The sequence below is a fragment of the Hirundo rustica genome, chromosome 13, assembly GCF_015227805.2.
Source record: "Hirundo rustica isolate bHirRus1 chromosome 13, bHirRus1.pri.v3, whole genome shotgun sequence".
Lineage (NCBI taxonomy): Eukaryota > Metazoa > Chordata > Aves > Passeriformes > Hirundinidae > Hirundo > Hirundo rustica.
Genome location: NC_053462.1, coordinates 11,690,506 through 11,704,429, shown reverse-complemented (window position 1 = coordinate 11,704,429; position 13,924 = coordinate 11,690,506). Strand labels below are relative to the sequence as shown.

Genomic DNA, 13,924 nt, shown 5'->3' with positions numbered 1-13,924 from the left:
AAGATGTGGGGACATGGGGACACGGTTTCGCGTGAACCTGGCAGTGTCGGATGTACAGCGGGACGGCATCATATGAACGCTGACTACCGCGCCCAAGCACTCCGTGACTCCCGGCCCCTCATGGCCCCGCTGCGCCCGCAGCGCCGCTCAGGCCCCGGCCCCGGCCCCGCCCCCGGGCCGGCCAATCGCGGCCCCGCCCTCCCCGGGCCGGCCAATCGCGGCCCCGCCCTCCCCGGGCCGGCCAATCGCGGCCCCGCCCTCCCCGGGCCGGCCAATCGCGGCCCCGCCCTCCCCGGGCCGGCCAATCGCGGCCCCGCCCTCCGCGGGCCGGCCAATCGCGGCACGGCGCTGTCGCTATGGTGACGCGGGACGCGGCCCGGCCCCGCAATGGCCTCCTACAGGCTGGGGGTCCGCATCGGGAACTGGCTGGAGGAGGAGTACGCGCAGCAGGTACCGCCATCCCCGGCATCGCCGCCTCCCCCGCTCCGGGCTGCCCCCCCGGATCACTAAAACCACTGTAAACGCGAGACTGTGGGTGCCGGATAACACATCTCCTCCTCTCTCCTTTGTCAACAGGATCTCCTGAGGGATTTTATCCGTAAGAGAGAGCAAGGACAACTTTTAGTACAGAGATTAGCCAGACTTCAAGAGAATATTTTCAAGAGGGTAATTTTTAAAGAGGGTTGTGTTCACCTCCCCAAGACCCTCCACAGAGTGGCATAACTCTTATTATTATTCTCTATGCACTAAGAATGATATGGAACTTATATACTAAAATGCTTCTGATATTAAGTTCAGATTATTCTGTAAATACTGTTTAAATTCTAATTTAGGTAGAGCTGTCAGTATCTTCTGATGGATTTGTTCACTTTGGAGACACCGTGTTGCTCATGAACCCAGACAGCAAATCCTCAGATTTGCAAGGGACCTCGGAGGAAAGGGACCCCGAAATGTGTGGGGATGTGACTCTGGCTGTTGACATGGAAGAGGTGTCCCTGTACTCAGACGAACCCCTGCAGATCTCACGTGGACTTAGTGCGGTCAAGAGCGTGGACCCCATGGGTCGAAATGCTTTCTGTATTGTAAGGTCTGCTACTTTATTCTGAGTTGTTTTCAATTATTATTTTAGCTTTAGGTATCTTGTTTGGAGAAATGTGCAACAAAGTTCGCTAATATACAAAGGAATATGAGTAAATTTAATTTATTTAAGAAAGAGTCTTCAGTCATGCATTAAGCTTGATTCTGTGCTGCATATTACTCTGATTAATTCCAAGGATCTCTAAATCAGCTTAAGTGTGAAAACAGAATCAAGTTCACTGTATCATTTGGTAAATTCTGCAGCTATTTTTATTCCAATTGCAGAAAAAACATGTCCAAATATCACTAATATTAATATTTACTCTCCTGCAAGCAGAAGAAATTGCTTTTGCTTTCCATGAAGTGGACATGGTTCTGTTCTAAAAACCCAACATAATCTCTCTCTCAAATATATATTTAATTGCTGCTGTTTGTTGGAGAAGAAACAGAAGACCTAAACAATAGTAAAACTGATTATCTGAATGTACCTTTTTTCCTTTTTAAAATTTTAACAGTGTTGATGGAAGTGCAATGGGTGAACCACTTCGATATGGGCAAAACTTTGTTCTTGGGACAAAAGGAGGGATTTCTGACAAACTGGTAAGGCAATAAAGTTGCAAATGGCAGTGGTAGCATATACTGATAATGTGCATTGAATCCCTCTCCAAGAATAGATATATAAAGCTGTACACTGGTGCAACATCTTAGTTTTACAGAACAGGCTCAGAATCATGCATAGATCAAGAAAAGTAATACCTAACTAGAAAGTTTATGCTACTTGCCTGATGTCAGGTGTGCAGACCAAGGGGGCTGTTAGCCAGAATGACTGAATAAAGGAAATCTAAAAAAGGAAAGAAAAAGAAATCACAATTAGATTGTAAATCATGAAAGAATCCTTCAAGGAGATTTTCTGGTTTTTTGACTTTGAACGACTCACTTAAGTCTTGGACTTCATGATCCTCTTAGGTCCCTTCCAGCTCAGAATATTCTTTGAAACTCCAAAATGAGAAGATTTCCTTTCTTATGCAGATAAACCATTGTCGGAATATAAACTCATGCACTGTTCTATCATTCTGAGGAAGCAGATTTCTATTAAATGGTAACATTCTTTACCTCTACAAAATAAAAGCAAGTAAGGCATTACATATATGTGTGCACTCAAAATAAATCACCACAACTTTGAAAAAGTTTTCCTACTCAACAATCACTTTGGTGAGATAAAAGTATTTGGAATATAAATAAAATTTTAAATTAATATTGCCAAACTTGCATCTAGAATACTACTTAAGGAGTTTATCAACACTATAGAATCTATCCTATGGGTTTTGCCTGCACAGTTTTAGCTGGGAAGACTGATCTGTCAGGAGCCAAAAGAAAATGTTTTTTGTTCAAAAACATGTTTTCAAATTACATATATTGTTTCTTTTACATTAATACTGTTCTTAATATATATTTTCATTTACAGTTTTATCTAGCAAGTGACCACAAAACATTTAAAGATTTTGCTAAAAAATCTCGCCTTCAGAAAGTATTTTTGACAGCTGAGCTTTCCTATTTGACTTTCTGGCAAGCTAAGTCCTTGGATCCACAATTGCGTCTTGAACATGAAGGATTTCCAGTTCCTGTAAGAAAATTAAAACTGTACGAAATGTTATGAAAATTTAATTGAAACAGGTGGACTACTGAGAAAAAAATATTATGTCAGTTTTATTCACATATTTCCCTTATTCCTGACCTCTACTTTTAGGAAGAAGGAGAGGGAAAGAACAATCTCTTTAATTAGGGAATCTGCTTATACAAGTATTTGTTTCTACTGTTCATTTTGAGGTTGACTTGTTCAATTTTTCTCATCAGAAATTTTCAAATGTTGACATTATCATGTTCTCAGGGTGCATTGCTTACCTGTTTTTCAAACCTTTTGAGACAGTAAATTCCTTTTCCAATATTTGGAGATGTTATTAAATAAGAGGTCCTGTACATTAAATGTCTAATAAAATTCTCAAGGCATCTGAATAAGTGGATTATTTTCCAAATGTTTTCAAGCTTTTGTAAATATGGTATTTCCCTGTACCAGATAGCTGCTAGGCTTCCTGAAGTGCTGGTGTACATCAGCAAATCACAAATATAACTGTTCCTTTACAGCCTTGAACTAAGACTCACTTACGTGAATAAGTTCACCTAATAAACACAGTCAAAGTTAACTAATTGTTAAAGACTGTCTTTATTCATGTATTGGTTTAAAAGCTTTTGTCAAGTGTCTTCCCTTGTTCTTTTTTTTTTTCCAGTCAGAAACTAAAATTATTATTACTCATTGCTACACCAATCGCAACTTAGCCGTTCCAAGGACCTTTTGTGTGTGGTAAGAATAACTTACAGCTGGCAGGGGTGTGGACAGTAATCTGCCAACATCAAGAGTTACTGTGAGGAGCAAGAGAGGTGCTTTCAGAACTCACTGAGGAAATGGAAAATAAAGCAGAATGCCATTCCCCTTTCCCTTCTTTTACATTGTGGCTGTAATGTGTGCTGCTGTATTGCTGCAAATAGTTGGATCAGTCTTAGTTATTGGGATTTTTTTTTTTTTTAAATTTTTCATTATCATATCATGCTTTTAGTCTTCTCTAGTTTCTTGGTGGTTCTCCTTTTGAATATCTTGAGCAATGTCAATTGTTTGGGTTACTTTTGAAGGAAAAATTTATATACTAAGAAGTGCAAGGAACAAGGGAATAAAACCACACTGCATAAAACTCTATATGCTTATGTCCATCTGCATCAATGTCTCAACAAATTGAAGTTAATCCCTCAGTTTAGTTCATATACATGCATTAAATTAATATCAATTAGGCCCTACTAAGGTGTATGTTTCCCATTAGCTTCCTTAGAAGGACCTGTCTGAGGATTTGTATAAGGTTTTTGAGGATCAAAGGTCTGAAAATTTGAGGCTGAAGAAGTTTTTAAGTAGTCAGAATCCTCCTCAGTCAGAGAGAAGTGAGGGTGAGGGCCTTACCAGCATTTACAAATCGAGTTGGTGTATCAGACCCTTATTCTGATGGGGCTGCTTTTAGCTCTGAGGCTAGAAAGGTGGCATGCCTTTTGGATTTCAAATTCCTAAATTATTCATAGGAAACAAAGTGGGTTATTGTGTTTCTTGTAAGGGTCTGGTATTTGAAAGTTCATGCTGATATTTCTGAGTAAACCAAGAGAAAAAAGAAAATCTTGAACAATTCACAAGTAATGAAGATTTGTTGAATTTGTATATATCTCAATTCTCTCTGCCTATCCTATTTCTTTTGACTTTGCAGGTCTCATTTTGGAAGAGAATTCGAAGTAATTTGTCACAATTATCTGGACTCCCACAGAGTTGAAGAAGATAAGAATTACTGGGAGATAATTACAAGAAATCCTGGTCCTGAAGATGGTACAATGCTTGAAAGACACAAAGCTTTTCCTGAAGGGTATAAGAATGAATGAGTTTGATGAAGAGACAGAGAATATAAAAGCACAAGACTACAGCCAGGAGAGGTTGATGAGACACTGATTCTTGTTTCTTTCTGTTTAGATTTGAGAGATGTTTATTTTAAAAATGGAAATGAAAGTTTGCTTTTAGTAATATTGCATAATCTCATTAACTCATCAAGGTTATAATGGGCAAAAAAACCTCTTAAAATTTGATGAGCAACACATCAAAAATTGTAAGTCAGGACAGGCTCCTTTTTCTATTTTCACCTTCAGTGATGACAAAAGTTGTCAGAACCCAGGAAACATAATAGATTTTTATTAAGTTACTGGCTCTCAGAGTATATTTAACCAATTCTTCTAAAGCCAAACCAGTGTCACAATTTTTAAAAGGGTGAGTGGACAGTTTCCAAAACACTGAAAACCAAACACATGCAAAATTATCATGGGATGCTTTGACATTTAAAGTTCATCTGAAAGAAAGTTGGTTGTTGAGCTTGTTCCACCCTCCATCTATCATAACACTGCCAACTATTAAATCACAAGTGAAGGGTTTTTATCTTGAAATTATCTTCTAATTCATAGATATAAATTGAGGTTTTTTATGTTTGTCCATGTATCCTGAACACTTTGATATCAAGTAATCAAGAACTTGAGCTCAGTGATACAGACAAGAGACTTACAACAGCCTTTTCCATCCATCACCATGTTTCATTGGTCTCTCACCCACAGCATTTTCCAATCCTTAGTCATTTATAACGAGTTTGAGAGTAAGGCAAAGTTGTCAGAGAAAACTGAACACCCACCCAAGTTTCATGAAAGTAAATGCCAAAGCAGAAAATAAATATGACATGTTTAAAGTTTATCCAGTAATTGAAAGATTGTAGTCTATGTTTCTACCTAATTAGATAACAGAGTATCCACATTAAAAAAAAAAAGAAAAAAAAAAAAAAGTATTTGAGAGTAGAAATTCCTGCTGAAACTCACATTTTCTTGAAAACAAAATCAACCAATTATAAAATGCAAAGACTTGGAAAATAGATGTCATTACTGCATAGAGTTATCTGTCTTTATATTGAAGCTGAAAAAGCATCACAGAGAATCTTCTACTGTATGGGATTCCATTATATCCATTTAGTTAAATATATATTTATTTCATCTCCTACTGTACCACAAGAGCAGCTCTTTCTCCACAAAGTAAATGACTACCCAAGCAAAATACTACACCAGTCTCCGTTCATAAAAGATTCCAAAGATCTCCAGTGATTATAAAGATCAATTAAATCTTTCTAAGTTTTCCGAAACAAACCCACTGAACTTTCACAAAAGAAGGGATTGGTCCGAACATATCTTTAAGTTCTATTCCCAAACAATCTGTTTGAAGCCCACAGGCAAGGCTTACGAAGTTTTACCTTTATTCAATATAAGTTAAGTCAGCAGACTGCAGCATCAGCTAACTGGCATTTGGCATACAGGATCTCAGAGCAGCAGGCAGATCATGCTGCTGTGACACACAGGTTTGCTTTGAGGGACTGTACTGCAGAGGACAGATTTAGAATTACACTCCTTGTGTGCAAACCTTTATAGACCTATTATAGACGGGCTGTTATAGAGGAAATTATCTTTGGGGACTTCTTTCACGTTTTCCTTTCATTTTCTATGTAGGGATAATTAGCATGATGTCTGATGATTTTCTAGAGGGTCTGTTAATAGTCCAAAATTCAGTGGTTAAAATTTGCATATTTTCACAATGGATTGACATAAATCTGCTTATATTTTGTAGATATTAAGGTTTAGTAGATAAAGGTTTGTAGATATTTAAGTTTAGTGAGACTTAAACTGCATGAATGCACTGTAGTGTTTCTAACTTGGCCATTGTGGACTTTTACTGGTATTAGATGCAGCTATTTCAACTCTAAGTCTCTTAATTCTGAGTCAAATATAGGAAACAAGAAGAAGCCTTAAATCAAAACCATTTCTGAAACAAAGCTTCATGTGAACTCGTGCAGGAATGAGGACTGTGTGGGCAGAGTGCCTGGGCTCGCTGATGTTTGGGTAGGAGTGTTTGTGTGTCCTTTTGAGTGGAAGGAAAGCAATGCATGCTGTACAAAAACAAGTTTTGCAAAGACTTAGAGGAAAAACAAAGAGATAAACAGATACAGAAATGAGTACAAAAGCAGGTAGTGTTAGAATTGGGTGCTGATTAAAAGTAGCTTGCAGACTTGGGTGTTTTGATCGCTCTGCTCATTGAAAAGGATTTCTTGAGCTGAAAATAAACAGGATTGAATCAATATTCCTGATTCTACTAGCAGTGTTAAGCCCACAGGTTTGTGCAGAGCTCTTATATCACATTGTACATATTTATAATTAATCTAATTCACAATAACAAATACAGATACTTAACTGTATTTGGTTTGTTTTTTTTTTTAAAGCTGTTCTTTTGTACTTCTTGATATTGACCACACGATGGAAGCACATTTCTAAACAGCACAATTCCTGCCGTGTCTGTAAAACAGCCTGAGGTGTTTAAATCCAAATGAGTCCCTGATACAATGCCACAGAAGGAAACCAAGTTAAAACAGGCTTGAATTCTAGGCTAGGATATGTCATCAATGTTACATCATGATTTTGGGAAATAAAGTTAAGCAGAAAGGTAGACAGAGCAACGCAGGACATTGGGTATTGCATACAATGATCTTCTTTATATTCATTAGAACATTAAGTAACTGGTAACCAAAGCATAATTAGAGGAAATTAGGAGCTTTTTCTTTCACTTTCTATGTAAAGATATGAAACGTGATATGTGACAAGCAATGCTTATTTTTATAGGGGTACTTTTACTGCTTTTGCCAATTTACAGAAATTAAAATTACGCCCATTTTCACAACAGATTGACATAATTCTGCAGATACTAAACTAGGAAAATATCAGGCTGTGTAGATTGCACTGTAGGGTTTGTAATTTATCCATTTGTTAATAAACACAGGATTTAATAAAAAAGTTATGGGATTGAATATTAGTGGAGAATATGAACAATCCTGCTATTGCCAGTTAGAGTGACAACATTTCTGGTGGATAAGGCAATGGAGACCTGAACCACACCCCAGACCTGACCACTATGTTGCTTTTTCTTGTCCTAATACTGCATATCATGAAATATGGGCAGTGATGCCTCCCTCCTTTGCAATGCACTTTGCTTTTTGTTGGTGTATGCGACAGTCATGTATTAAAAAAAGCTTTCAATGCTTCTTCCAAATACGACACAATATGGATAGATCCACAAAGTACATTGTGGGAAGATAAATCTCACTTTGCCTCCATTCCAGACAGCTCAAAAGCTGTTAGCATGAAGCTGATCCTGAGCTATTAGTCCTTGCTGAGGGGCAGGGTGCATTAGTCCAAATTTAGTGCTGTGTTACAATAGCTCTTCGCAGGCCTAAGGCTCAGAGATTGCGCTTATCTGCATGTTTTGCTGTGCAGTTGTGTATTAGCAGCATGATATTGAAGTAAGGAAGAGAATTCAGAGTCAGCAAAGAAAAGTTGACTGATTAACTTCACACTTTGGTAACACTGGAAAATGAAAATCCACTTTAAATATGCATTTTTACTTCCCTCTCTTTTGCATTCTTCCCCAACTCATATTTCACATCACATGGCTTCTCCTTTGCCATTCTGTCTAGCCTGAACTTACTGATTTACTGTGGTTATAAAGTGCTCTTCTAGCACTCAGCACAAATTCTTGGCCTCACACCTAATCACATCAGTGTCTTCAGAGCTGCTTTTCTGTGCAGTGATTGTCATGAAGCATTGTTTTTGTTCAGACAGCTGATAGAAGAGGAAGCCATATGCAGGTTTAGTAACTGAATAAAACATCTGAGGGGGGAAAAAGTGCAGAGAACACTAAAATAAAATTCCACACATCAGTGGAAGAAAATATCCAAGCACTGGAAAATGTGGTGCAGTTGGCAGGTAAGAGGGTGATTTTGATAACATCTGTGCCCACTCACCCTAAATTAATATTGCATGTCTGTTGTAATTTGAGTGGGGGTGGGTGTGAAATGATCTTTTAAAACCATAGCTGTTGTTTTAGAAGCACTGAAGATTTCAATGTACAAAAATTAAACTAAGGAGGCCACTAAATAATAATAATAAAAAAGATGTGGTATGCAAAATACAATAAATACAGGTGGAAATAATGAAATCGGTGTCATTTTGTCAGTTACACTTCTCTTCTAATTCTAGTCTGTTTTAGGCTTTGTCCCTAGTCTTTTTCCATTCTCTGCCTGATCTGCCTCGTTTCTTTGCCCATACACAGCACAGAGGGGCAAGCCTTGCTTTGTCAGGTCCCTGCTTCATGCTGGTTTGACTTAGCCCTCAAAGCTGTGAAAAGGAATCCAATCCTCAACACTCGATTCTCCTGGCAAATAGGAGGAGTAGGAAAAATCTGTCACCTTGTTGGATGTGTGCTGTTTCAGCAGAGATATGAACAGCCATAAGGATATGAGCTACAGGATTTACATGATAAATTAGCATTACTTATAATAAGAGGGATAACTTGGCATAAAGACCCAGGGAGATCCCCCCACTCTGGGGTTTTTTTGGGATTTTTTGTCAAAACTATATATGAGGGTATGTTATCAAACAACTGACACTTTTCTTCCCTTTTTTTTTTTCCACTGCTGGGCTTGTACAAGGCAACATTTTTCACTCAACAGAAGAGAATCATCAGTATGGTGCTAGAAAGTATTGCTACAGCTGAGGCACTTTCTCTTGAGAAGTTTCTATATTTTCTGGCAAGGAGGACTCAAAGTACAGCAGAATAGGCCCAAACATTTAAAAATGCCCGATGACACTAATACCCACATTCAGTGATGAAATTAATTCATACACATGAATCTCTGCTCTAAGTTTATATGAGAAGCTCAGAGAGCTAATTTCCCAACATCTGTTAAATACTGCTTCATACAATACGTCAAAACAAAACTAAACAGACCATCCAGTTAGGGGCCAGCTAGAATATATGTTTCTATAATGCTGGTCTTGTTTTAATTATAGCCTCCTTGGCTCAGGGACCATATCTTCATCCTTTTTTCCCAAATACAAAGAAGTACAGCAGAGAAGCTCACTAAGTAATAGCATAAAGCTGTTATTAAAAGTGTTGGTAAGGTGACAAGAAACTGAATTAAACCAAATTTGCACCAATCTGGTGCAAATAACCAGAGATATGGGCATATGAAATCTGCACAAAAAGCAGAGCCAAGTAGCAAACTCAGTGTGGGGTATGAAGATTCAGCTGCCCAAGTGATTCTGATGTTAGTAGGAGTTGCTAGGAGAAGATTCCACAAACCACAGTGCTTCCCCGTGGGTCTGACAAACCCACAGAGGGGAATAAGAATTATCCATGGTAGTATTTATTTTATGCATATATTTAGTTTTTTAATTATATGGCATAGTAGTTAAAAATACCTAACCAACTCTTAGCACAAGTCCCACTCGCGAAAGAGATACCAGTCCTGAGAAACTGAAGAGCTTTTTCTTCAGTTTGTTCACATTAAAATTGTCAGGAATTATATTGTACATACCTTTGGAGATCTTAGTCTAAGAAGATAATTTTCAAAAATCATATTTAGATACTCCTGAAAACATTAGAGCTACAATTTATAAAGATATTAAATTCCTCAGCAAAATGAAAGCAAGAAGGTAGTGAATAAACAGAGCACAGAACTGAAGTTTGAACTTCCTTTCCTTTATATTCAAATTTCTTATAATTCCTATAAATGCTAATAACTCTGGATAATTGTTTTTGGGTCTCTAAAAGATCAGACACAGAGGTTTGTGAAATCCATGTCAGACAGAAATTTCTATTACCCTTCCTCTCTGGTTTCCTGCCACTCCTCTTGCTTGGACTTTCTGCCTCTTCCATATCCTGAAGAAAGAACTGAGCAGTTGTTTGGGGAAAAGTTTAAGGTTCATCAGCTTTTCTGGTCTTTTTGCTGACAATTTTGGCAGCATCAGTTTAGCCAGAACACCCAAGATGTATTATAGTCTCAAAAATAACCAGTGAATGTAACTGTGCCATGAAAATAAACACATATAGAGAAATATAAATTAATTTCTGCTGTATATACATTCTGAGAGCTTTTATGCACAGAAATCCCATCCAGTTCATCATATGCAGAAGAACAATCTTTCCTCATGTAAGAGAATTAACTGGTTTCTTTTGAAACTACCTGAACTAATTGGTTCTTTCAGTTAATCTGTAGTGGTCAGGGCCATATTAAGATCTGATTATATGTGGCTCCATGGCATCACATGGTGATCCAGAATAACACTCTAGCTTTACTTACTGCTTCACCATGCACCCTTTTTTCTTATCTATCTTCATTCCCCTTTCTGCATGTCCTCAAATCCAGCTGACCTCAGGTTCTACTCACAGTCTTACAGAGAAACTAAGAATTTGCCTAAAGGTAGCCCAGCATGTTGAGCTGTGCTCTTTATCATCCCGAGTTAGTCAGGGTGATGATTCTCCCCAGAGCATATTAAGTGGAGGACGTAGATCACTTTGTAGTCAATAATTCATAATTCATAATTACAAAAGCAATTCAAAAGTTGCTTTTAACCTTGTTGGCATAATTTCTGTTATAAGCTCCCAATTTATTTTACTGTGTTTTGTGAATTTGCTGCCAGAATGGCAGTTGAAATTTACTTTTGAGACTTTCTTATTGAAACACCAGCTTTGGATCAAATCAGGAATTCTGCCAGAAGTCACCATATTGTAAGAAATATTTATGACCAATAAAACATTTTTAGTTCTTGAATCAAACTAACTTACATTAATAATTTAAGCAGGTTGTTATTGAATTAGTTGAATGCATTTCAGGAGTCCCAAGCAGGCATAGTTGAAATCATCACCATTCAAGCTCCTGAACAGAAAGGGCAGCTTGAAAGGCAAGTAAAGAATGCCTCCTGCTTTGTTGCCTTGGGAGGGGAAACCAATCAGGATGAAAGGGAAGGGCTGAGTATGAAACTGCAGATCTCAGAGTCTTAATGCAGCCAGCTCTGGCCTGGCAAGCCCTAGAAGAAAGCCACGGTAATCACCTAGACAAGCATCAGGGGATGAAACAGCCACCCACAGCTGCATGGCATTAGAAATTCATGTTCATCCCTGCTGTGAAGTAGAAGTTCTAATAGATCATAATTACAGATGTGGGGGCTGGGCTAATTTCTTACATAGATGTGAATTGCTGTAGATCAGGTGAGGAGCAGTAGTTAACTTTGTCTTTTGTTTTCATGGCAACACTAGAACTCAGTGATCATGGTAGAGGTAAAAAACAGACACCATCCAAGCCAAAAATCCCATCTACTTAAGCTTTGGATCTCCAGTCACTGTTTCAAAGGAAGACAAACCCCTCTCCATTTCCCTGTCTATCACAGGTGATGGTGTTCTGCTCTGCACTTCCTCGTGTGTGCATCATGTGCTCTCTCTTTCCTCATTTACTATATCTATGCATCACTACCCCTACTGGGCATAACTCTTGCATAAAGGTAGTGAGAAGTAGATTGTGGATGTTTATTAGGTGCTAATAAGAAAAATGAAGAAATATTACAAAGAATTTTTTTCATTGTTTTTAGGTATGTTGGGGTTCCAAAGTTTTCCATAAAATATATCTCCATATACTTGTTCTCAAATGGCACCAAATTCCGCAAGCTGAATTAATCAAATTAATAATTTTGATTAAGTATCATTTTATCCAGACACAGGTTCCCTGGATCTTGTATATTTTCTCCATATTTCTTCTTGAGAAACAAATTACAATTTGTTAAAAGGAATGCACGTAGCTATCTCAGTAACTACATGACTCCTGTATGGCATCACATGCGTGACCTTTGATACAACATAGCTTATTGTTCTCACTGCTCATTGAAAATTTTGGTGCTTGAAATTCAACCTTTTTATCTGCCCCTTGCTAATTAATATCTAACCATATATCAGCTGATTGTGCCGTGTTGGGCGGTTATGGAATTTTCTCTGTAAGTGCTAACTGATTTTAAACAGTGCCACGCTTTGGGACTCCTAAATGGTTCCTTCTGAACACTGGGCTTTATACAGCATTCAGAAACACCAACACAAATTCCTGCTTCCTATGAAATTAGCTTAACAAGGATTTGGGGAGTAACTGTTTGCACTCCACGGTTGATGTGTGCGACCTTTTCATCCAAGCAATTACTTCTGAGAACAGAATGTTCATTCATCACGGAAAGAATTGAGGCAAAGTCAATTTATACCACACATCTGGCCTGTTACATGACACAACCATTTGCTGTTTGGTTTTAGAAGTTAAGCACTACATATAATCCAACAAGTGGTGAAGGTTTTTAGGTCAACCCATGTAATCTATAACAATCTTAGGTTTCCTGCAATAATATCAGGTTATTGTTATAACAAAATATGGCAGAATTGGTATAAGTGCCCAATAGTAATTTTTCAAATATATTTGAAGGCATTCTACAAAAGAGAACTCTTTATCGTGCCAGGGTAGGTCAGCAATTTTTGCAAATGAGCAGTGTAATTAAGTGAGAACAATCCTCCTGTGTAACTGTCATGAAGAGGGTATTTATCACCTGGAATTCCATGTGCTTCGACATAACAGCATGCTTGGCATTGATAAGTTTCCTAAGAGTGAGACAATGAAGTTGAAACTGAAATGATAAGCAATAAATGAGCTCTTAAAGACTTCAGAAAACACATCAATGAAACCAAACTTACAGAGAAAACGAAGAACACAAACTAAAGCTCTTCAAAATATATTTAAACTTGCAGAACTACTTCTCCCTGGGGAGATTCCAATATGATATTAAACTTCTGCAGGTGAACTTAAGTTATTTTCCCCACAGAAATAAAAAATTATCATTACAATTTAGTAGACAAATATAGCCACAGTTCTTCAATAACAAGTTTTGTGTTGACTCTTTTCTGCCTTGTTGATTGAAGCTAAATATGTGCTTGAAAAAGCATTTTAGAGATCAAAGAGGATTCACCTTTGCCACAGTTAAAAACAGTTTGTCTCATACAGTTCCTGTTACTTCAAAAAATATACTAGTATGATAAAGCTACTGGTTATGGAATAAAAGTGTATTGGGTTTAAGTCTCACATTTCATTAAGCTATGTAACATTTGCATGTTGAGTACAATCAGGACAACACATAGTAAGTTACAATTAGTAGCTTCACTTAAGTAAAAAACCAAACCATTAGTGGGGTGAATTCATTTCACCTGATGTTGCCAATTACTACATTGCATTCTTCCAGTCCAGAACATTAATGCAAAAATATGAATGACTGAGCAGGCTTTCGGAAAAAGATCTAAACAGAAAAGTAGCTCCCAAAATTGATT

The 13,924-nt window shown here is 37.8% G+C and overlaps 1 protein-coding gene across 1 annotated transcript; it reads left to right on the top strand.

Moving 5' to 3' along the window:
• The first annotated feature begins 352 nt into the window (after positions 1–352).
• Positions 353–8,527, top strand: CFAP161 (cilia and flagella associated protein 161). Its single transcript, XM_040077283.1, has 7 exons — positions 353–450; positions 577–666; positions 834–1,087; positions 1,593–1,677; positions 2,543–2,701; positions 3,363–3,436; positions 4,377–8,527. Exons 1-7 carry the CDS (start codon positions 388–390, stop codon positions 4,543–4,545), a joined length of 894 nt encoding a protein of 297 aa, XP_039933217.1. The 5' UTR covers positions 353–387; the 3' UTR covers positions 4,546–8,527.
• The last annotated feature ends 5,397 nt before the right edge of the window (positions 8,528–13,924 follow it).

Coding starts and splice junctions, on each gene's coding strand:
- CFAP161 (XM_040077283.1), top strand. CDS start 388: ATGGCCTCCTACAGGCTGGGGGTCCGCATCGGGAACTGGCTGGAGGAG. Junction 451..576: donor AGGAGGAGTACGCGCAGCAG/GTACCGCCATCC, acceptor CTTTGTCAACAG/GATCTCCTGAGGGATTTTAT. Junction 3,437..4,376: donor CCAAGGACCTTTTGTGTGTG/GTAAGAATAACT, acceptor TTGACTTTGCAG/GTCTCATTTTGGAAGAGAAT.